Source organism: Microchirus variegatus, assembly GCF_963457635.1.
Source record: "Microchirus variegatus genome assembly, chromosome: 2".
Classification (NCBI taxonomy): Eukaryota; Metazoa; Chordata; class Actinopteri; order Pleuronectiformes; family Soleidae; genus Microchirus; species Microchirus variegatus.
The window spans coordinates 9,404,518-9,427,658 of NC_139803.1; the positions used below are offsets into that span (position 1 = coordinate 9,404,518).

The 23,141-nt window shown below is 42.5% G+C and overlaps 1 protein-coding gene across 1 annotated transcript; it reads right to left on the reverse strand.

Annotated features, from left to right (window-relative positions):
* Positions 1 to 362: 362 nt before the first annotated feature.
* On the reverse strand, positions 363 to 19,295 carry rtn4rl1a (reticulon 4 receptor-like 1a; the record flags this gene model as incomplete). The annotated part of the gene is made up of 3 exons (XM_083910503.1): positions 363 to 1,262; positions 2,045 to 2,499; positions 19,205 to 19,295. 3 exons carry the CDS (start codon positions 19,293 to 19,295, stop codon positions 363 to 365), a joined length of 1,446 nt encoding a protein of 481 aa, XP_083766629.1.
* Between the last annotated feature and the right edge of the window lie 3,846 nt (positions 19,296 to 23,141).

The following is a 23,141-nucleotide window of genomic DNA, read 5'->3' on the forward strand; positions in this document are numbered from 1 at the left end:
ATGAATCATTGGCTTCTCTTACTCTGTGTGGCTGTACAATTTCGTAAATACGTGGACTCTGTGAAGCACTCGGTGCCACAGAGACAAATACAAAGTTCTCCTGTTGTTTCCCTTGGTGACATCATCAAAGCAATGGGATATATCGTTTTTTCCCTGACTTCTATGTTTTTGATTATGACTCATAGAGATCCCTGCCTTATTACCTCAGGGAACCCTTTGAGAGTAGATATTTGATAATGTTCTTTATACATAGTTATGTATACACAGTTATGCCTCCGTTTTAAGAGCCAGGACGGGCGGGGTGTTTCAGGAGAATGAATCATAGACTTGTACCACCAATTCAACAGTGTCTGGGTTCATTCTCAGCGTAGGATTACTGAAATGAGCGACAGCAGCAGAGCTGATGAGTAACTGAACATATAATCTGCTCGGTGTGACTCTGCCTTATTAGTAGCTCTCTGGACCCCACTTGGCGGGCCGACAGAAGTCCTGGGGGTGCACTTATTCTTCCTCCTTGCAGTTGCAGGCAGGTCATATTTACCTCCGTCTGGGGTATAGTCTGTCTCACCCCCTTCTTGGAGTACCTGCACCTCGTTTGGCCCCCCTTTTGCCTTGCGGCCGCGGCGTGTGCAATTTCTGCGGCCTCCCTTAGGCGGCCGTGGCAGTGGCGATGGAGAAGGGAAGCTGTACTGATCCCCGTGTGGCAAATAGGGCTGCTGATGGTGGTTGTGATGCTTTCTGTGACGGTTTAGGTGGTTCAAAGACTCCCCGTGTTCCATCTCTCCGTCCTGGGTGCCACGTGCATGACTTTCGCCTGACAAGCAGCTGGGCAGATCCTCTTTCTTCAGCGCTTTCAGGTCCTTCCCCGCCAGCTCCGGTGGTGACACGCACATCAGAGAGGAGGTGGAACCTCGGAATCTCCGCAGCCAATCCCAAAGTGACAGGGCCTTGCAATCGCACTCCCAGGGGTTGTCGTTAAGTCGAAGGTACTCCAGGGCTGGCAGTAAAGTCAGGCTGGCACCCGATAGTTCAGTCAGGGAGTTGTTAAACAGGTACAGAGTAGTGAGGCGACGCAGGTCATGGAAAGCCTGGCGGTCAACCCACTGGATCCGGTTCTGGTGGAGGAGAAGGCGGTCCAAGACCCCGAGACCGCGGAAAGTGTTTTGCCGAAGGTTCCACAGTCGATTGCCGTGCAAGAATAGATGACTGAGGTTCAGCAGGTCGATGAACAGGTCGTCCTCCAGGAACTCTAACTGGTTGTCCTGCGGAAAGACAAGAAAAAACAGAAGCTTGAGGTATGACTGTTTTAATGAGTCATTGTTTCCACTAAGGAAATTATATTTTGGTCTGTTTGAGTCACATCTCAACTCAAAAAGCATGCTCTGTGGATGAGAATGAATGAATACATTTTATTTTTGGTCCGTTCTTTCTTAAAATCAATTACCGCAAAAGGAAAAGGCTGAAGCTCAAGGCTTATTCGAACCTAGAATATCAGCAACAATAGCACAAATCCAAATTTAAAATGTTTAAAAGCAACAAACACAACAACAACAGTGCAAAATAACACAAGCTCATTCCATAGTTTGAGTGTTTGAGAGCGTTTCCTTTGGGAAGAACAACAGGTAGTGCAATGTAAAATTAAACATACATGGTTTTCTTTGCCTTTATGAATCGTGTGTTGTCTATTATTTGCGTTAAATGTACACAAACTGTTGTAGATGACTTTAAAAATGACATTATGCACTCCCACTTCTCAACATAAAGCCACCATGTGATTACTGAAACCATATAGTCGATCCTGGGTTTTAATTCCTGTGCTGTTGTACTTCAGCGGTTGACCACAGAAACGTCTGGCTACTTACTGCGAGGGAAGGCTTTGTGGTATTTTCCCCTGCACTCAGGATAACAGCCAGCATTTGATCAGTGTCCAATTCATAGGCTGTAAGTGCCGAGCCAGGCTGATGGACAGATTACGCTATAATGCGATTGTGGCTGCAGATGCACTATACAGTAGAGATAAAAAATGAGGCTATTATCCATGTACCTGTAGGTAGAGATACTGGAGATTATGCAGGCCCGAAAAGATCCCCGCAGGCAGGCTGATCAGGCCACAGTGGTACAGGTGCAGGGCATGGAGCCGACCCAGGCCCAGGAACGTGTCTGAAGCCACGGCCTTCAGGTGCCGGTTGTCCCCAAGGTCGAGCTCCTCCAGGCGGTCAAAGCCGTGGAAGGTGGAGGGTTGTATGTATGAGATGTTGTTGGAGTAAAGCCACAGCATGGTGGTGGTGGGCGAGAAGTGGCCGCGGAGCAGCCGCTGGATCTTGTTGTTCTGCAAGAAGACGCGCTCGCTCTGGGCGGGGATGCCCTCGGGCACGGCATGAAAGTTGTGGGCCTGGCAGGAGACGGTGCTAGGTGAAGTGTAGCAGATGCAGTGGCGAGGGCAGGGCAGAGACAGATCTAGGCCACACAGCACCAAGAGTAACTCCACCCCACCGTAACCTGAAAGGAGAGGAAAGAGACGGGGGAGGGAGGGGGAGAAAGAGAGCGAGGAGAGAAACACAAGCAGCATTAATTGAATTCATACAGCGCAGCATCTGTTATCAGGCTCATCTTGAATGAAACACTCATTGCTCTCAGTTTACAAGGACAATAATGGGCATGGTTCAGTGCAGACAAATTACAACGCTGACACAAATCTGAAACGCACACACAAACACTCACTCACTCTTTTCAAGAGTCCGTCTTATGAAATTTTCAATTATTCCCAAACTGTTTACCCTTAACCTTGCTTACCCTCCAGTGTTATCTCCCACTTAAGATTGCTACAAAAGCTCACGGAACCTTCATATTAAACGTTTTTTGGGAAAACCTTGAAAAGAAGCTGCTGTTATGACTGCAACAACACTGCACCTCTACACAAACACTTTTTTTTGGACAAGAATGTGTGTGGTCTTGTTTTTATTGTGCGATTTTTTGATTGTCATAAAGGTACACACTTTTTTTTTTTTGTTATTTGTATTCTTTGGCCCCATCTCTGTGATGTGCAGCCAACACACACACAGACTTCCGGACACGTACAACATCCCATCGCACAGAGTTATATCCTTGGGTTATCTTTTAAAGTTGACAGAAAATCAATGTTTCTCCTGCTTACAAGTGAACATGCATCACACCTGTAATTCCCACAATAAAGGACATGGAGAAGGGAGCAGTTGATGGAGGTCAATCTTTTTCCCCCCTTTTTTACGATGAATCTTTCTGATGCTTCATGCTCTCCCTCTCTCTCTGTGTGTGTGTTTAAGAGCATCAGTGGCTCGGACAGATGTAACGGACAGATGTTGGGTCAACTGTGACTGCTGCTTTGTAAAGAACAGCGTGTTCTGAAATGTCAGCGGAGGATAGCGGTATTATCCTGTCGTGGTACGTACGCAGGTTAACACCATGTCCTGTATGTGACCGCTTCGCCTCGATCCATGTGATGTCGGACGTAATAGCAGTACCTTTTTGTGTGTTTGTCAAGGCTGACCTTTCACAATAGATAAATAAAAAGGCAAACAGAAGCTTTCATCATGACAGCCTGAGTTTATGTTATATAACATATCATAAAGTACATTCTAGTAGCCTGTGCTTGTGACTAAGAAATTGGCATTAATTATAATTAGGCCTCGTGGTACGTCTTTCAAAATGGCTGCATCGCTCTGTAGATTTCCGTGAAACTTTAATTTATACCAACGGTATATAATCGTTATGATTACGGGGTCAGCGCTTCTAGCGTTGCAGTTCTTTCCTCTCGTATGCATCTCTTTCTTATCTGCCCTCCATCGACGTTGCCCTTTTTGCTTCACGCGCCTCTGCCCTCCTTCTCCACATTTACATTTGCCTCCTCCGCAGCTTTATCTTGGTTCACTGCTGTGCTCTGCCCGCTGTGTCTGTTAATTAGGTTTAAAGACGCCATTTGCGACAATGTGCATGCGATTTGTTAAAAAAAAAAAAAAAATCTGTGACTTTGGTATTGATTCTTACTGAGAACAAGTTTATGGCTCTGACTGAGCTGTATTTTGGTTTGATAGCTCAAGCAAAAATGAAATGACATTTAGCATATATACGGAAGAGGATTAGCGCCACACAGGAAAAAAATATTTGAGTTCTGACTCAAGGCACTCAGAATTCTGAATTAATCCTCAGAGGTCAGAAATTCTGAGTTTAAAGTCAGAAATTCTGAGTTTAAAGTCAGAAATTCTGTGAGTAAAGTCAGAATTATGAGTGCCTTGAGTCAGAACTCGAATATTTTTTTTCCTGTGTGGCGTTAATCCTCTTCCGTACATATGTACGTTTGAACTGATTATGTAAAATTGTCCGCTCTGGATCTAAATCGGAAAAAAAAACAGGGCTGTCATCAGCGCCGGATTAGAGTATTTAGTGAAGGGAAAACGCTTCAATCAAACTGATACCTTGTTTTCAAATGTTCAAAAACATGTTGTCAGACATCTGAAGGCGTTTGCCCTAAGCTCCGCAGCTGTAACGCAGCCAGGAATACATAAATAGACGTTTAATTGCAAAATTTGCAATTAGGCTGAGGCGTCTCACTGGCAATAGGCCAATTGTCAAAACCGGTAATAACTCCCAGTCAGAAGCGTCAAGGTACATCAGAATCTGTTTTGCCGGTGATTCTTCATGACACATTCCCCCCCCGTATACTGCGGTTAAATTGGAAATAAATCGGGGTACGGTTGTTTCTGCCTGTTGTGAATCTGTGGTGAGCCGTGTAATGTTTTAAAGCTCACTTACATACATAATAACACCTTAAGATTAAAAAACTACATTTTGCGGGGTTTTGTCTTTCATGTGCCCTGGAGGAGACCACGATGTGGAGCTTTATTATCTTGCGCTCGCTTGTGCTGCATCATTTGGAAACTTTGATTCATTGCCATGGGAGAAACACAAACAAGGAGCAATAAAGGGAGGGAAATGTTCTTTCTACTGCTCGGCTTATGAATGACTAAAAGAGAGAGAGCTGAGAAATAATGCATTCACTTTTTTATGTACGCATGTATGTCTGTGAACTGGGACCACTGAGTATTTTGAAGGCTGAGATGCAATCAACACGTTCAGAGACTGCTATTGTTGCAGTTTGACACAGTGGCAGGAGTTACCAGAATATTGAATTTATTTATTTATTTTTTTTATTTTTTTTTTTTAAGTAGGTGCTTTGTAGCCCCACAGCTTTGCACCAGATGTCAGTCTATGTCCCGTCGTCTGAGTTAATGTTTAACCGTGTCCGTTTCAGCACACTGTGTGTGCGGCATCCGTTTCCAGCTTGCTTCCAGTTTGTCTAAATTCCCACTTCCCCAGTTAGATATTTTTCTAAAAGCTTCAATAAGCACAGCCAGGGTTCAATTACAAGAGTGGTCTCGCTACTCTGTTTCTCTTCCATCCCTCCATGCCACTCATAATGTGTACACAAAAACACAGACAGAAAGGAAAACACAAACACAGAGGGAAGCACACACACACATGCCTCTTGTCAGGCCATTGTCACAATTGCCTCCCATTTATAATTTGGCAGTTGGGGGAGACAGCTGCCACTCACTCTGGGAGAAGGCAACAGAGCGGTGAATATAAAGGAAGGGAGCGGAGAGGAGGTGGAGGCATCGCGAGGGGAGAGATGGGCAATATTCTACTCAAAGGGAATGAGGAGCTCTTCAAACATGAAAGCCGAGGCAAGGGGAGAGAGGCACAGCGTGGCGGTGTGGGAGGGAAAGGGAGCAGAGCAAGTGAGACAGTACCTAAAGAAAGGATGATGGGGATGACAGCGAAGCATAGGCCATTATAGGTAGGTGTTTAAATGTCTGCTCTGCACAGAACGCAGCTGTGACTTCAGGGGGAAACTGCCAAATAATCCTATGACTGTTGGGTGACTCAGACAAACACAAACCGCAAACGTATGTTCTCAGGTGCAAACACACGTGTGCGTGGATGTCGCACGTGCACACAGAAAGAGATAATTCACATTAATTAAGCAGTGTTTTTAGAATATGTAACCAAACACAGATTGTTGCTATAGATGAAGGCGCAGGAGGCGCGGTGTGAAGCTTAGACACTTGTAGATGCTGCTCCTCTCTTGTTGGTGGTTGATTTAGCTTAGCATAATCCCAAAGATCATTTAGCACTGCTCATTCAAATGGTGATAAATCTCTGGCCCGAGTTAATGAGAGATTTAAATGGCGTCGTTGCCTCAAAGACACAGCTGCAATATCTCTGCAGTGTGTGTATATAATCCGCCCTGCTCGTGTTATGAAGTACATAACCTTTACATCCGTCTTCATATCGTAGACGGATCAGGTCAATATCCGCTGTGGCTCTGCTCCGCCGATTCTCTGTGGCCTAGAAATGTTTGTAACTCTTGAAAGTTTCCTTTTTATTCAAACAGAAACTGAGCTTAAACGAATAAGTCGCTGTCTGACAAATGTCCCATTCAAAGGTGTAAATGGAAACCTTTCTGGGAAGAAATTTACCACGAATAAAGTTGAAATTGTAAACACACTAGTTGTTTATGTATAAAACTAAAAAGACAACATGTTTTGGACTGTTGGTTGGACAAAACAATGCACAGATATTACATTAGGCTCTGCTTTCTCAGTCTTTCGCTGTATTCGCTCCTCACCTGAATTACACTTCAGGGACTTTCAACAGCTGACTCGCTAAACTACGTCGACGCGTCCTTGAACACACCACCAATTTCGTGCTGTTGCAGTTGTCCTTGCTTTTTTAATGGATTATGATGATGGACTAGCATAGAGTACATTATTGGCTTCATCAGAGTGGATTATAAACACTTACAACTGTGGCTGGGAATGGAATGGAATGGAAATGTGGTCTTTACAAGAGCTCTCTTAACTTCAGGATCTCCAGAACAGCGGTGTTGTCTCCCTTTGTCCAGCAGGGAAGCAGAGTGCTTAAAGTCGAAAGAGAAAAATCAATATTCATTATCCTGAGGCACTTTAAGTGGTATCTCCCTCGTTTTAACAGATCTGAGAAAGGCCTCCTTGAAGGCTGTTTTTGTCTGCACTGCCAAACACCATCAGTGGTCTGAGTCTCTGCTGTGGCCTCGTCTGTCCCCTCATCTGTCCCAGCGTTATGACATCTGTTTTCGCATACAACACACTGCTCCTCCATTGAAATCCACACAGAACTGTGATGTTTGTGTGTGTGTGTAAGAGAGAAAGAGTTGGAAGGGCAGAGACATTGACAGGAGAGAAAATGCAAAATAATAACCTCTGCCATCGTCATCTGCATGCAAGTAATTGGGTCATTTGAGAGGCTCAGCTTATCACCAACACTAATCGCGCTCCAATTTTACTCAGAAAAACTTCTTCCCCTCTCCCTCCAGAGTATATATACACGCCACACACATAATCACATGATACAGGTCACAGCTTAAGCTATTTAACCCCTGCCTATTAGTGGAGAGAAGATGTGAGCAGACATACAGAGCTCCTCCTCCCCCTGCTGCTGCTGCTGCTGCTGTTGTTGTGGTTCCTGCTCTTCTTCTTGACCTGCTTCAGCTGAGACCGCAAACCAAAATGATGGTGTGTCGGTGGGAAAACGAGAGCCGTATTCAGACTTTTGAAGTGGCATCTGTTTTTCAGGTATCAAAGACTCTTTAATCCAGGGGTTCTGAATCTCTCTGGGCTGAGGGAGCACTTATACTGATTATTTAAAAATAATTAAAAACCCTCTTCAATGCCAGAGCTTTTCCTCTCTCATTAATTGCGATGGCTTTCTGCATTGCTTGAACACACACTGCAGAACATTACATTGGTGATATATAGCGACGTGTCCTTCATCCGTCCCTCTCCAAAGTTGCTCTTGACTTCACAAAATGTGTTGCGGTCACAGTTGTGTTCAAAACAGTGTTCTGTGCAGCACTGAAATATCTTCAGGTACAATGAACCACATATTTTTCCTTTGACAAGCAAGCATGACATACGCTGCCCGATATGTCATGATTTTAGAATTGTTAATTACCTCACACATCCCCAAGTAATGAGTTGTGGACACCCAGTGGTCCCTTTTAAGAGCTTTAATTGACATGTTTTTGAATAATTTAATGGGCAAAAATGATGAACTGTACAAATATTAATTTAAGGATGTCGATGTTCTCCTGACATCACTGCACCGCCACTATGCTGCCGGAAACATCACTTTTAATTAGAGGTCGTAAAAATGAGCTTACTGAACAAAATGAGAGTTGCATTCTTGCAAACAGGTGTTTTTGGCATGAACACACAGATGTGTTTAGAGACTGACCCTGATCTGGCAGAAGACATCTGTGTTTTGCTGAGATGTGTGTACATTGATGAGGTGTTGGACGCCCTCCTGTGTATTGCCACTGGATGTGGAACGCTCTTTCGGTGAGAAATGACCCTGTTGGACAGGGCCAATGAGGGGAGGGACAATAAAGTGCAGCATAGGGGAAGCTGTGGTTCTTCCCTTAACGGCTGCATGTCCAATTCCGCCGATACACCGGAAATGTCACTTCCCCGTCTTGTGACTAAACCATTCTGCTCTCCACTCCGTGCATGAATCATCCTTTTGTCACCCTCCTCCACTCTCCTCGCTGTTGTTCTCTTAGTTTCCCATCTGTCTCTGTTACAAAGACTGTTAAAAGTACATCACTACTTATTATTACATAAATCCCGCAGATCAGAGAGTGTCTGTCTGTGCTTCTTGCACTCTGTGTTTGTTTCTGCGGCGTCTCGGAGTGAGACATTTCATGCTCAAGGATTACACTCGCAGATCACGCATGCACATGTTCAGAAAAGATGAGGGGCGATGGAGGAGAAGGCGATGTGGCAAATCCCGAATATCCAGACTGACACGTGAAGTGAGCGACTTCAGTGTCCGAGAGATCATCTGTCACTGGGCTTTTGTATCTGATAACACGCTGTTAGTGCACACTCGCCTTAGACTGAGCCAATCACAGGCCGACGTTGGCCAAAACAAGAGTAAGAGATTGGCATCGGTTTGCTCATAAACAGCCTCCCCATGGAGGATGATTTTAAGCACCAAAGAACTGCCAGTGCTTGGTGTGATAACTTTCGTTCCAAAATAAGTTATCCAGCTGCTGACAAATGTGAGGCCTTACAGCAACACCACCGTGATTAATGACTCACAAGCACAGCTGCATATACAGTTTTCTGTGCAGGAGTGAAATAGCTGGATCAGCCCTCTACATCTAAATCCAGTGTGTCACGCCAAACTGTTTTTAATAGCTTTCAACTTACAGCGGTTCAAACGTTCTCTCAACACCATTAGCGGGACATTAACGTAGCAAAGTATCACACTTCCCCCTACGGCCCGCTTTTCCTCTCATTGGCATCTTTCACCGCGTGCCACTGGAGGAAAATGCATTCAGGTGGAGTGACAGAGAAATAGTGTGGGGGAGACATCAATCAGGAAATATGAGAAGGGCAGGGGAAGGCAGGGGGAAGGATGTATGAGGGGAGAACAGAAGGAGGTGTCGCGGCTTTTCTCCATCAGCTAAAGAGAGATGGATGAAGTGTGAAGCCGGGGTGTCTGTAAAACTCCCCAATCAGTCATGGGATCTAACTAATCTGAAGGTTGCAACTTAAACTCGGCCATCAGTCACGGTGTTTGGGTTCCGTGAAGGTTACAATCGTGTTCCACTCCTCTTATTTTCCTCCTTTTCTATCGTGTTTCCCCCCCCCCGTCTGTGGGTTCCTGTTTAATGTTAATGAGACTGATGCACAGTCGGCTCCTCTACTCTTCAGGTAGATGCTCGCAAATGTCCAAAATCATCGACGTTTAACAGCGGTCTACCGCGCGTGCTTCTACACGACTAAATCGGATAACTTTGAAGTCTTCTGGATGCACCTTTCGACTCGCGGTCACTGGATCCATCTCCTGGACTTGGCACCGCGCCTGTCGAGGGGCATTGGAAGTCAGCGCACGTCAGCGCAGCCAAATTAGACTTGCTCATTTTCATTAGCTGTGCAAACATTTACTCTCACCCTATTATAGATTATATGTGATGTGATGGAAAATTCATATATCTTTGTTGTTCTGCAAATCTGACATACAAGCAGACGGTCTATATTATTGAGCTGTGTATCTCCAGTGAAAAAATAGTTTTATTGAAAGTGGACTTTGTTGCCGCAGTTTCAAGACGCAGTTAATTTAATTCCATTTTCTTTTATTTATATACCTTTTTTTCATTGTCTATCCACTCTATGGATTTTGGTCCACATTTAAATTATCCATTCGTGCTCCTCCTGTATTTTAATTTATCTTTGTTTTTTTACTCCACCGCCGAATGGCTCTCGGTTCATGGCCACTATTGTAAAACATCAGAGCGCTACTTCTGGAAAAAAGGCATTTGAATGCCTTTCTTTTGGTGCTTTGAACATCACAAAAGGAATGAGTTTTTTGATTTCTGGGGCAGAAACTTCAGAGAACGGCGTGTAAAACTCTAGGCAAATTAAACTATAGGTGATACCTATGAGGGGAATCCTATAAAATATTTAGTGCTTCCTTCCCGAGCGGCTTTACTCCGGTGTGGAAACCTACATGTACACACAAGGATGAGACTTCTGAAACATTTAGAATCCGTGTTTTTCTGAGTAACCTCAGAAAAGACGTGCAACCACAATACAGCCTGTGCCTTAACAGTTTCTGCACAGAAGCAACAACAACAACACTCTTCACATCTCCAAAAAATGTGTTGATTTTCCTTTCTGAAGGCCACAGGTTGTAGAAACAGGAACACACTTCTCAAACACACGTGAACGCATGCTCTCACTACATCCAAACACCAGTGTTGGGCAAGTTACATCCAAAATATAATACATTATATATTACTAGTTACTGTCATTTGAAAGTAATTAGTTACATTACAATATTACTATCTCTGAATTGTAATGCGTTACACTACTTGTGTATTACTTTTGAGTTACTTTCAACAAAATAGCCACAGAAATATATGACTAAGCATTTAAAAATGCTAAACTGCAGATTGTTATAGCTGATTATTTACAATGAGTAACAATGACAGTTAGAATCATATAAGCAGACAAATGATCAAAGTCTGTAAGTTATGATGGAGATGCTGCAAATATTTAAAGTCCTGGCCTATTCATATGAAACAAAATAGAGTTAGAGCCCACTATAACATAGCCTATAGCCTTATAATATGACAAACACAGAATCTCTTTTTCTTTTAGTTTATATTGTTTTATTCTCTTTTAATTCAAGCTTACAGAACAAAGATGCCATGCACTGAATGGACACAACTTCTGTTTTATGAGTCCAACAAACATTAACATGTAATCTAAACATAGACTACAACGGCTACTAGCCTTCTTTCGTGCCAAGGTATCTGCATCAATCCAGTGCACGGTGACCCCCATAAAACTTTTGTTGTTGGCACTCCATATGTCTGCTGTTGTTGACACATACTGCTGGGCTTCGAGTATTTTCTTCAGCTCCTTCTCCATGACAGCATATGCCTTGTCCAAATCTTTGGCGAATGTTTTTCTGTCAGGCAGTACATGCTGAAAAATTAAGAAGATAGCTAGATGTTAAACTCATGCTGTTTTTAAATTGGTCAGACTATATTCGCATATCCGTAAAATAAAAATAAATTAAAAAAAATAAAAAACATGAGAGATTCACTTCTCCTCAACAGCACGGACTCGCTATTTAGGTTGTTATTTAAAATGATAACAAGGTAGATACATGGCCGCATGGCCCACTCTCTATGACAACGTTAGCTTACCTTGTCGTTGCTGCTCACGGGGATTTTGCTGACAAGCTTTCTGAAAACGCTGGCGATTCTACCGTTGATAGGGAGTGCATGTCTTCCACAATAAATTCTGCCACCAGTCTCCTCACTTCTCTGGCTTCAACCATGGCAGACCGAGAGAAACTTAACTTTTGTTGCTTTGTCTGTCCCGTATGTTCGTCCTCTTTTTTCTTTCTCTTCTCCGCAGGTTCATCCCTCTCTTCCAGCTTAGTGTTAGCGTGGCACCGGTCCAGGTGTTTCTTTAAGTTACTGGTGCTATTTTTTGACGTCGAGAGTTCCCTCGGTGTCGCACACAGGTTGCATTTTACAATGATGTTCTTCTCCTTCTCTTTGAGGAACTGAAAATAATGGGCGAATGTCCATCGCGCAAACGTAGAGTCCGGCTGCGCCGTGTCTGTTGTCATCATCAGCCTCAACAGGAGAGAAAAAAACAACAACAGGAAATCGCGCTTGCTCCCGAGTCCCGGCTTTTTTCTGTTGTCGGGATGTCTCGCGGTGTTGGTGAATTATTTAAAAAACAACAGCTAAACGGGTTAAAATGCGTTGTAACGCGCGTTACTTAGATTGTAACGAGTAAAATATTACCGAAAATGTATTAGTAATGCGTTATATTACTGCGTTACAGCAAATAGTAATACATTACTGTAATTGCGTTACTTTTGTAACGCGTTACCCCCAACACTGCCAAACACCCTGTAACCCTGTGTGAACCCCTAACCTACACTGAATACACACGTCCGACTTCATCCTCCTTCTCGACTCACTATGTCCGTCCACTTTAACACATAATGCTCTCAATTTCTCATCCATTTTCTGCCACCTTCCCATGACCCCCTCTCTTTCTTCTCTGTGCCCACTCCCTCTTCACTTTCCCCCAAACTCCTACAATTGAGACTGAAATAGGCTCCGCCCGAGGGCGAGTGACTGTGACTCTGAATTCGGATGCGGCATTAGTGAGGATCAACATTTATTTTTTTATAAGCTGTGTGTCTGCACCGTGATCTCGGATGAGACTCTGCTCTTTTCCCACTCCTGCTCTCCAAGGTCGCCCATAATTCTTATCAGTGCCTCAGAGTAATTGTTCTCATCAGGCAGGTTTGTCCTGCAATAAGCTGTCAATCAGACAGAAGGTAAAAGGCCACATAAAGTTTGATATTTTAACTCTCCAAGCAGCCTCCATCGATGCATTTCAAAGGGAATGTCTGAGTCAGACACCACAACTGAGCTGTAGCAATGAATGGATGAAGAACTCCACTAAACAACACGTCAGTTATATTATTTATAGCCTTCAGTTGGTGTTAAAATAAATTCTCCTTCAAAAAGATATTCTACGAAGTGACCCTGGAAACCCTCGTCCTTTCAGGTATTCTGCAAGTATTGAGGTGTTTTCCTGTTTTTACAGCAGTTTGGTAACACTTCGTGGCCCTCGCATAACAGCGAATTTCACGCTATATCGTCTGTGGACTGGAGCAGATAGTTTATAAATCATTTGCTTGACAAAAAGTTAATTTTATTTTGACTATCGAGTAAGCGTTTTAGAAATTACCTCAGGAAATATCTGAGTTTTTTTTGCCTCGTGAAAGCAGGTTATTTATTTTTTAAGACTAAATATGTTCCATTTTTATGTTGCCGAATAAGAACCTTGTCCAACGTCTGAGAAATTATAATGGTTACTTTATAGGAAATATTATTCATATAGAGAAAATGACTCTAACGGCGAAAAGCACATATTTTTGTTCTGCTGCTGTTTTGTGTTAATACAAAAAGAGAGGCTTTCTTATTAAGCAGGATAATTATCTATATTTCTCTCACAGTATTACTTAAACTGCAAAATGGAACACTGTCCGTCCCACACAGAAGAAGAACGAATAAAAGTGTGTTGTTCTACACGTACCTCGGGGTTTAAACACTGACTTTTTCCAGATCAGTAACCTGGTCTTAATGAGGCAGAATCTCTTTTTCACAGCTCTGATTAAAGTTAGAGATAAAATATGAATTGTGGTTTGGTTAAGTTTAGGGTTTGGCATTAAATGGACATCTTTAGGGACCTTTTCAGGACCAGTCGCCCTCATGGAGGCCAAAACCTGCTCATAATGAGACAGAATCTCATTTCCAAGGCTCTGATTAAAGTTGGAGATAATATGAGAATTATGGATTGGTTAAGTTCTCGGGTTTGGCATTAAATGGTTAGGTTGAGGGCTAAGATTTTGATTATGGAGATAACTTGTGTGTCTGTGTGTTTGCTGCATCTTTTAGGACCTTCTGCAGAACCTCATTTTCTGAGGAAATGGTTAAGTTTAGGGCAAAGATTAAGAAGACATGAACTGGTTATGATTAAGCCAATGACAGTCTCTAAAAGCATAGCTGCACTAACCCTGTATATGTGTGTGTGTAAGCTAAAGATGGAAAGAGACCAAGAGCTTGTTGAAGCTTTGCCACCAAGTAGCAGAGGGCTGCTCGGCAATGCCAGCAGCATGCGGTTCACCAGTGTGTGTTTATGTGCGAGTGCATATGCATCGTATGGATTTGACTTTCGTCTTGCAGCCGAGAAGACAAAAACACACACAGAGACCTCTCTGCTGCAGGCATTTGCCCGATAGGTAAGGGTCCCACTACTGCACTACTGCTTCTATATGCACTATACACACCCACACATACACACACTAAAATATGAATTTCTCTCCTCTTTATCTTTGTATCTGTATTTCTTCAATCAGGGCTCCCAGCTCTCTGTGTGCCTCTTTGAAGTGAAGTACATTTTTAAAAAAACAAATGTTTTGAAAACCATAAATGAAAGCTAGCAGAGCTGAGAATATAAGAAACACACACACACACACACACGCATTCTCAGAAATTCCTGATTAGCATAAAGCGGAGAGATTTCAGAGCCGATACGAATATATTTTTCAGTATGCACATAAATACACACACAAAGTCGCCATTTTATGTGATTCTCCATTCCATCTGATTTCTAGCATATACAGTGTGTGACGCGTGTGCTGAGAAATGGGGGGGGGATACTAAAAAAAAAAAAAAAAAAAAATCAAAGTTATCCTGCCTTCAGTTCCCTCCTGAATGTAGAGCAGTTGTGGGAAATTGGATTTTGAAGCCATTTTGTCCACTTCTTTAAATCCTGACTCCCCTGCTCAGTGTGTTCTGTGTGCATGGATTTTGTTACTTTTAGTACATTGCATTATCTCTGTGTGTGTGTGTGGTTGGAGCAACAAAACAAACACAGTGATTACATTCTGACTTTGCAAAATGCGCCTGCTACCATGGACACACACACACACAGAGCCACACAAGCACTAGAGCAATATTGCTGCTTTGTACGGCTGATATTTACATCCCAACCCACAAGACCTTGACATCGCCCTCAGAATATCCATTAACTTGGTGATTAACAACGACGCCTCTCAGATGGGAGCACAAAACAAAAAACCCATCCACACACACACTCAAACAAAGCAACACTAATGTGTTTGAAATAATCAGTGTCATCTTAAAATGTATCAGAGCTCTTCTCAGTTCTTAATTCCTCTTGGTTTACAGTATAATTAGACCCTTTTCCAACCAACATTTCCAGGAACTTCCCGGTAATCTGTGTGGTTTGCGTTTCCGGCGCAGTTCAAAGTTCCGAAAAACGGCACTCCAGATTTAGCCTGGACCTCATCGGTAGTTCTTTTTTAAAGATTGGCCTAAACAGATGCAAAATGCAAAATGTGTTCCACCAATCAGCGCTCTACAGCACATAGCCCCGCCCCTCTAGAGTTCCTGGTCAAAAATTAATATTTTAATAGCATTCAGACTCCACGCTCACCAACATTTCAGGTCTGCTCACTTTTTGGCAAGCCCAACTTTTTCGGAATAAAGTAAAAGACAAAGTAATAAACAGGAACCGTTTAAACTCCTACAGAGAGGAAAAAAAAGGTGACATATGACAGATCTGAAATGAAATGTTTGCTTCCGTAAAAAGCGAAATGACTCCCCCACAGCTTTCAGATTCAAGAGCAACCTTTCGCCAACATCTCCTGTGTGAAGTCTGACATGAATTCAGGAGAATTTCTCGTTTCTTCTTCAAACTACAGGATGGAGGATTTGTTGTTGTTGGCTTTTAGGCAAATTTTTACAACTGTAGTTTGTTTCCACCCTCGTCACAATTAGATTTCGTGAACTTTCCAGCAGTTGTGTTTGTTTTCAGGCGGATAAATCCAACGCAACCACATGAGAAGTCGCTTTGCTCAAAGTAAATACATGAACGTCTCATTTTCTGGACGACTGGATATTTATGCAAGAGCAAGGGCAGATTACATGAGTAATACACCAAAATATACCGTAACAAAACATCTTACTGTTGCATCCTATACAGTATCATGTAGTAGAGTTGTGTTTTTTTCGTTGTTTTGTCCATAAAATATCAGAAAATGTTGTTGAATATAGATCGGTGCTTCCCAAACCTTCAAACCAGGGTGTTCTATATAGTCATAGTTTAATTCTTGCAGCCCCAGACCAAACTATTGGCACTCGAGTACAGTCGTTTCTCAGTGTTTATGAAAAAGCTTTCCATTTTCCATTTTGTGTCAACATAAAACGTTGATATAGTGGATGAAATGCAGACGTTCTTTACATCCTTGAATGTGTTATTTATACACCCAAGCAGGCATAATGACTTCCATTAAACCCACGCTGCATATATAACATCCAGACGCACCTAATAAGCATCTGAAGTGTCTTGTCCTTTTTCTGCTCCTTCATAATCGAAGTAAGTAAATAAGTTTTGCGAGAGGTCGCCGACTTTAGCTCGTCGCATCAGCCTTGAATGATTATATACAGTATACGCTCTCTTCCTATTTTCTCTTATAAATCTCTTACAAATCCTCACATCTTGCGACTCCCGGCCTTGTGCGGGAGTAGGTTAATTTAGTTTATTTGACATTTTATATCATCATCGTTTCAGTTCAGGGATAACTTCGCTGTGTTTTCCGTAGACTTTATATTAAAAAAGTGTGCCCTTAAGTTGAGTATCTGCGATCATTTATCTCCAAAGTTACCGATTATTCATAAACTGGCGTTGTCCCCAGAAAATCAGTAATAACTAATAAATTATTCAATATTTCTCCTTAGACTGGGCTTCAGGTAACATTTTACCTCCGAGATTGTTTGCAGAATATTGTTCAAAAAGATAAACGGGCAGCTCTGTTGCACTTTGTTCTCCTTCAACTGATAAAATGTTGAGTAAGCCAACTCCTGACCTTTTTCTGATGTATTACATTTTCCAAAGATACTACATTATAAGATATTGCTTTATGAGTTTTACCTAATACAAGTTCGGTGCTGTCATAAAGAAATGACGCCATACTGATTCAGATCTTGCAGTTCTAAAATACAGAGGACATTTTGTGTGAACAGCATCTTCGTCCTGAGGTCCCGGAATACCATACAGCTCCCCGATAATGCGGAATGAGCCTTGAATGAATGTCATCTACAATATTATGACAAGTTTACCAAGTCTCTGTCTCCATCTCCCTTCATCTTTCTTTTTTCATCCCCACCCCTTCTGCATGTCGCACTCTCTCCTCATTTCCTTTGTGTTGTCTCTCTCTCGCTGTGACACCATGTCAGCGCTTTGAGGCATAATGTTCTGGAAGAAGACAACTGCCATCCTCCCTTGAGCCTCTTAGCTGTTTTTTTTTTTGTTTTTTTGCTTTACTTTATGGGCTGCACAAATCTCTTGGAGACATTCTTCACTTCACACAAAAGTTTGATTACAGGACGAGGAATGTTAAACGGGCAGAGTCTGGACGATTGAAACAAACACCAATCTATTCAAAAAGGAAGCCGTAAATGGGCAGAGACAGCCTGAAGTGCAATATTTGTCAGCTCTTAACGCTTTCTTGTCACTTGTTTGGCAAACTGCAGAGCCACAATGTCATTACCCACCAATAAAACACGGGAGGAATCAATGCATTTGAAACACAGTGATTATCTCCTCTAACACAGTTTCTTCTACTCTTTTCTGAGGAGAAACTCCAGCGTTTCCTGACTTTAATCATTCTCTGTATGAATTAGTTTTCTCAGTCAAATATTTGCAGACGTGACGCAGCATTGTCGCCCTGTTTGCGATGCACGGCAGCGACAGCAGGATGTGGTGGAGAGGTGCGGTGGCGGTGGCGGCGGCGGCGGCACGCTGTTTTGTCTACAGCAGCTGTGTTGACTGTCCGTGAGCCGCCTCTCCCACTGTGCCACTCCCAGTGTTGCACAGACGTCCCGTGGCTTTTTCCTCTTGTAAGTTTATTGTACGCATCAAAACAAGAGCGCCGAGCATATTTCTACACAGAGAGAGCTGGAACTACACATCTGTAGTCTCTATTTTTTTGTGTGTGTGTCTGAGACTGAACTGAGATGTTGGGACAAGGACAGAATAGAAGCAGGCAGAGGTGAAAAGGTGCTTATTATGGATTTAAATGTCAGAGTTGAACACCTATAAATTTTGCGGTCACTTGGAAATGTCTTTATTTTTGAAGGAAAAGCACTTTTTTTTCAATGAATATAACATTAAAGGTGCATTATGTAATAAATCTAAAGCAACTGGTCATAAAATCCTCCTAATGTCACAGAGACTCAGGAATAATGTTCATATAACAAACTGAACTCACCAACAACAACAGTACAGCCAAAATATTTGCATTTTAAAAAAGTCTTTTGCAGACTGCAAATCATGTTTATGTTTTGAAATCATGTTTTGGCATGTGGCGCCACCTACCGCCGTCTACCAATCATTGCAGTCAGTAGTGTCTCAGATGCCGAGCAACCACCAGTTACGTCAGAAAACAAAACCTAAAAGACCTCGGTATTTTGATTTTGAATGTAGTAACAGTTTTTGGCCACAATCTTACATATGGCACCTTTAAATGAATCAGAAATACACTCCATACATTGTTAATGTGGTGAACAACTATTCTAGCTGCAAATGTTTTAATGGAATATGTACATAGGTGTATAGAGGCCCATTTCCAGTGTTCTAATGGTACATTATGTTTGCTAATAACATTAGAAGGCTATTGGATGATTAGAAAACCCTTGTGCAATGATGCTGAAAACAGTTTTGCTGGTTATTTCTAATCTTGTCAATGTCTATTTTCTATTCATTTTGCAACTCTTTCGATGAATAAAAGTGTGACTTTTAATGGAAAACAAAACAAAATTGTATAGGTGACCCCACACTTTTGAACAGTAGTGTACATATTCTGGTATAGCGGCCAGTTCAGCGACAAATTAAAAGCAAAAAGTGAAGGAAGGAGAGTCGGCAAAGTTGGAAAACAACGTGTGAAACGAGGGTGTTAAAGAAGCAAAGCAGCTGAGGGGATTTCTTTTCCACACCCTGCTCGTCCATGTTGATGCAACTGTTGAGCAGGTGAGTCAGCTGGGATCCAAACTGCAAGGCACACTGGGACACTTTCACTTTTTCCATCGCCGACAGCAGCTCTCCGCACTTTCAATGAAAACAACGGCGAGGAAAACCACGATCAGAAAGCAGCAGTGCGGTGTGATCTATTCCTGTCTGTCTTTCAGCTGTTCACCACATCAATAGTCTCTGCAAACGCCTGCGAGGACACGAGCTGAAATATTTAACAGCGCTCTCTCTCACCGACTCGATCCACACTACGTTAGCTGCGTTAACCACGCCCTAAACCACGCTGATCTCATCTCCGTTGTAACCTGCTCACGACCTGTAACGTCGCTCACGTCCTTCAAAGATTGATGATGTCAACACCTGGGGAAAATGCAATAACGTATAATGATATCTGTTGGAACACAAAAGGCACATTTGAGATAATTGAAATCAAAAACTGCATTTGTTCTTTTTGAGAAATGTAAAAAAGGAAACTTGGCACAGCTGGAGGCTGCTGCTGCTGCTCAACGATGCTGCTTTACTGCTTTGTTTTGCAGCAGCTGACGACTGAACGTTGTGTTTTTTGTTCGCGCCAGACAGACAAACATAGAAATTACATTTGAACAACGGACAAAGGACTTTGCATGAATGACAATGTGATGGTTTCTCCACTTAGCGTTTTGCCGTACCCTAAAGACGTGACTTAAATACGCCTGCTGTGATCCCAGTGCAGCCCTATAGGAAGGTTCTTCTGAAAATATCAGCTGGATTACCTAATTAGCCAAGTGTGTGACGGTTTCCCGAAGCGCTGCGAGAACTGGGATCTGAAAGAACGACCTTTGCTGACCCAGAGGATTCTTGAATGTCATAACAGAAGAAACTGTTCCACAGATACGATGAGCTACACAAATATTAACACAAACTTTATAGGCCAGATTATTCTCTTTTTGGCTTGTGTGTGTCTGTGCAGATTGAGTGACAGCTGAAGTAATAACAGTCCCACAGTGGCAGTAACCTCTCAGGCTGAGCCCTCGCACCCCAGCACTGATTAACCCTCAGCACAAAGGCGAAAGCTTAAACCCTACATTTCCCTTGCTGAAAATATAGCTCCCAAATGTCCGGAGGGTTACAGACGGACAGACGGAAGGAGTGAGAGAGGAGATTAAAGTGTCCGAGCACAAGAGGAAAACGGAGATCGCCAGAGAAAAGGAGGAGATGAAGATTACCCTGACGTTAAAATTGTTTAGGTCCAGGACTCGGGAATCAGAGTGAGCACTATACTGTGTGTCACAGTCACAGGAACCAAAATAAACCTGCAAGACTGAGCTGGGGTGAGAAAACGTAGCCATTTTTGATAGCGAGGAGAAAATAGCCGAGATGAAGTCAGTGTGATGGAGAATAAAAGGTGAGAGATATAAGAAAAGAGACAGGTGGGGCTTTTGTAAATGCCTTTATACGTCTTTATTTGGTTGGTACCGTCTTACATCATCGGTGTTAAAGCGACTGTGTTTATATATTCAGATACTGAATAATCTATTCTCTGATAGAGGTGCTGCCAGTTCTGTTCTTAGAACTCTTTGTTGTGCTGAAAATTAGCCACATTTTTTTGGGTGAGTTGTGTTTTGAAACTGAAGTCCAACTTAGTCATGGACGGATGACGTCATTGATGTCATGGGGACCACGATGGATCTCTGAATAGAACGTGTGAATGTAGCCTGTAACAGCCAGAAAATACTTTTCATTGGCTTAATGTGTGATTCAGGTGTTTGTCTCGTTACAGGAGGACTTATTATTTTTCAACACTGATTTCAACTGTGTCATAACAACCGACACTGTATCGAGGTACTCTGGGTCAGAGTGTGAGGACGCAGCCTATACAGAAGCTGTTTGGGTGAGAGAATAAACAGTATAGTCCTGACCTGGATAAGCAGGCGTTACATCAGAAAACAATCACAACAACAGTTTGTTAAGCGTTCTTCATTTGTTTAAATTGAAACCAAATCAATATATAGTACTATAACTTGACTCTCTTTCTGACTTGTTTTCTGTTTCCTCTCCTGCTCTGTAAGAGAAGCGTTTGATGAAATATTCATTTTTTTCCGCCTGACGTAGCCTTGCTCTCGGTCCTCCCCCTCGCTATAAAAATCCACTTTTTTCCCCCCCAACATTAACCCACATGTCCTTCTCTCTCTCTCTCTGGTCATCTTTTAATCCAACTAGAATAATCTATAATCTGTGATTTTCGCACAGCTGTCCTGGAAGTGTCTAATAAATGACGTGCAGAAATGGAACGGCTCAAATGAGCGCTGTAACATGCACTCCAAAGCCTCTTATAGGACTATGTTAATTAATAAATTAATAGAGCAATTTCCATTTTACATATTTCCTTTCCCTATAGTTGCTCCACTGTATATGCAGCTTATTTTTTAACAAAGTCAAACATTATAGAGTTTGACAAAGTCGAATGTTGATTATGTAATAGAATAATAATGTGTTGAACTGTGTTTAACACTTTTGAATACAAATACCTTTCCGCATGTGCAATCCTATAAAAGTGTTGTTTTCTGGGAAAAGCATAAACAAGGTTAGATTATATAGGTTGTATAGGTTATATTGTTGTAATCCAGCGGAGTATATCGTGCAGCGTGTGGAAGCAAATCTGAGCTTGAGCATCATTTAAATAATAATAAGTCTAAATCCAGTCTGACCTGCTGGATTCTGACAGGTCTCTTTGGGATTGGATTTTGTGCTGGAAATATGCAGGTGTTACCGTACCACGCTGAACAATAACAGAGGAGGAAAAGAAGAAAAGAGGTTGACTGTGCCTCTAAAAGAGAGTGTTTTTGAAGGAAGCAATAAGGATGATCAGCTCACTGCTTCAGAGAGAAATCTCATACCACTTTTTTGTCTATTTTTTGGGGCAAATTCCAATGAGAAATCTCCACATTATTGAGAAATAATCTGAGCAACTAAATAATATCTTGGCCTGACTGCCTGCTGTGCTTAGGGATAGCAGTGAATGAATTTTTAGTTGTTTTGTTATCACAGGGAAGGATGTTAATTTGCTGAACAGGAAGACTGCAGCCTTCTTGTTGACATTGACGCTTCACGACAATGAGTTTATGAAATAAAGTGCGGGTCCAGGCTCATCAGGTGAAACGCACAACACTGGAGCGTCTGTGCCTCATCTCCTTGCGTGACACAGAAACTGCATGGCAATGCACTCGGAGCCTCTGAGCCAATCACGAAGCACCGGTTCAGGGAGCTTGTCCAATCCAGGAAGAGGTGGATGTGGAGGGGGAAACGACTCAGATGCACACATGAAGAGCAGGAGAGACAGACTAAGCCCTGTTTTAAAGTTATCGTCTCTCATGAGGGGATAGGAATGATAATTTCCACTCGCTCATTAGTCTTTTCCTCATGTCTGCTGCTTGTTTTCTTGTTGATTGCGTTGTTTGTGTTTGAGGTGATTGCACTGTTTTAATGCAGGAGCTGGAGAAAAAACGTGTGAACGTGCCGTCAGAAGACGATCGCAAAGTTGTCTCATTCACATTCAGAGAGGAGAACGTGCGACTCCCTGATGTTGTCCCTGATAAATAAATTATTTCATTTATTTTGTTACCAAGCAACAGGTAGCACACAATATCCAGGTGTGGCACCTTTTTATCCTCCTATAGGTAACAGCACAGCGTGTGTGCTTTAGTGTCCGTTTCTGAAATACTAATCACACACCTTCTGATTGATTTTAGACAATCACAAACACAGACTTTATATTTTTATCGATGCGCCTTCGAGCAAGAGAGACACACCGAGCAGAGCAAAGGCTTGTGTTTGAGGGTTTGAAAAAGAAAAGGCGTCGCACAGGCTGTGGCAGCCGGGGCTGAAATAAGAGCGTCATGGCAGTGACTGTCAGGTGTATTAGTC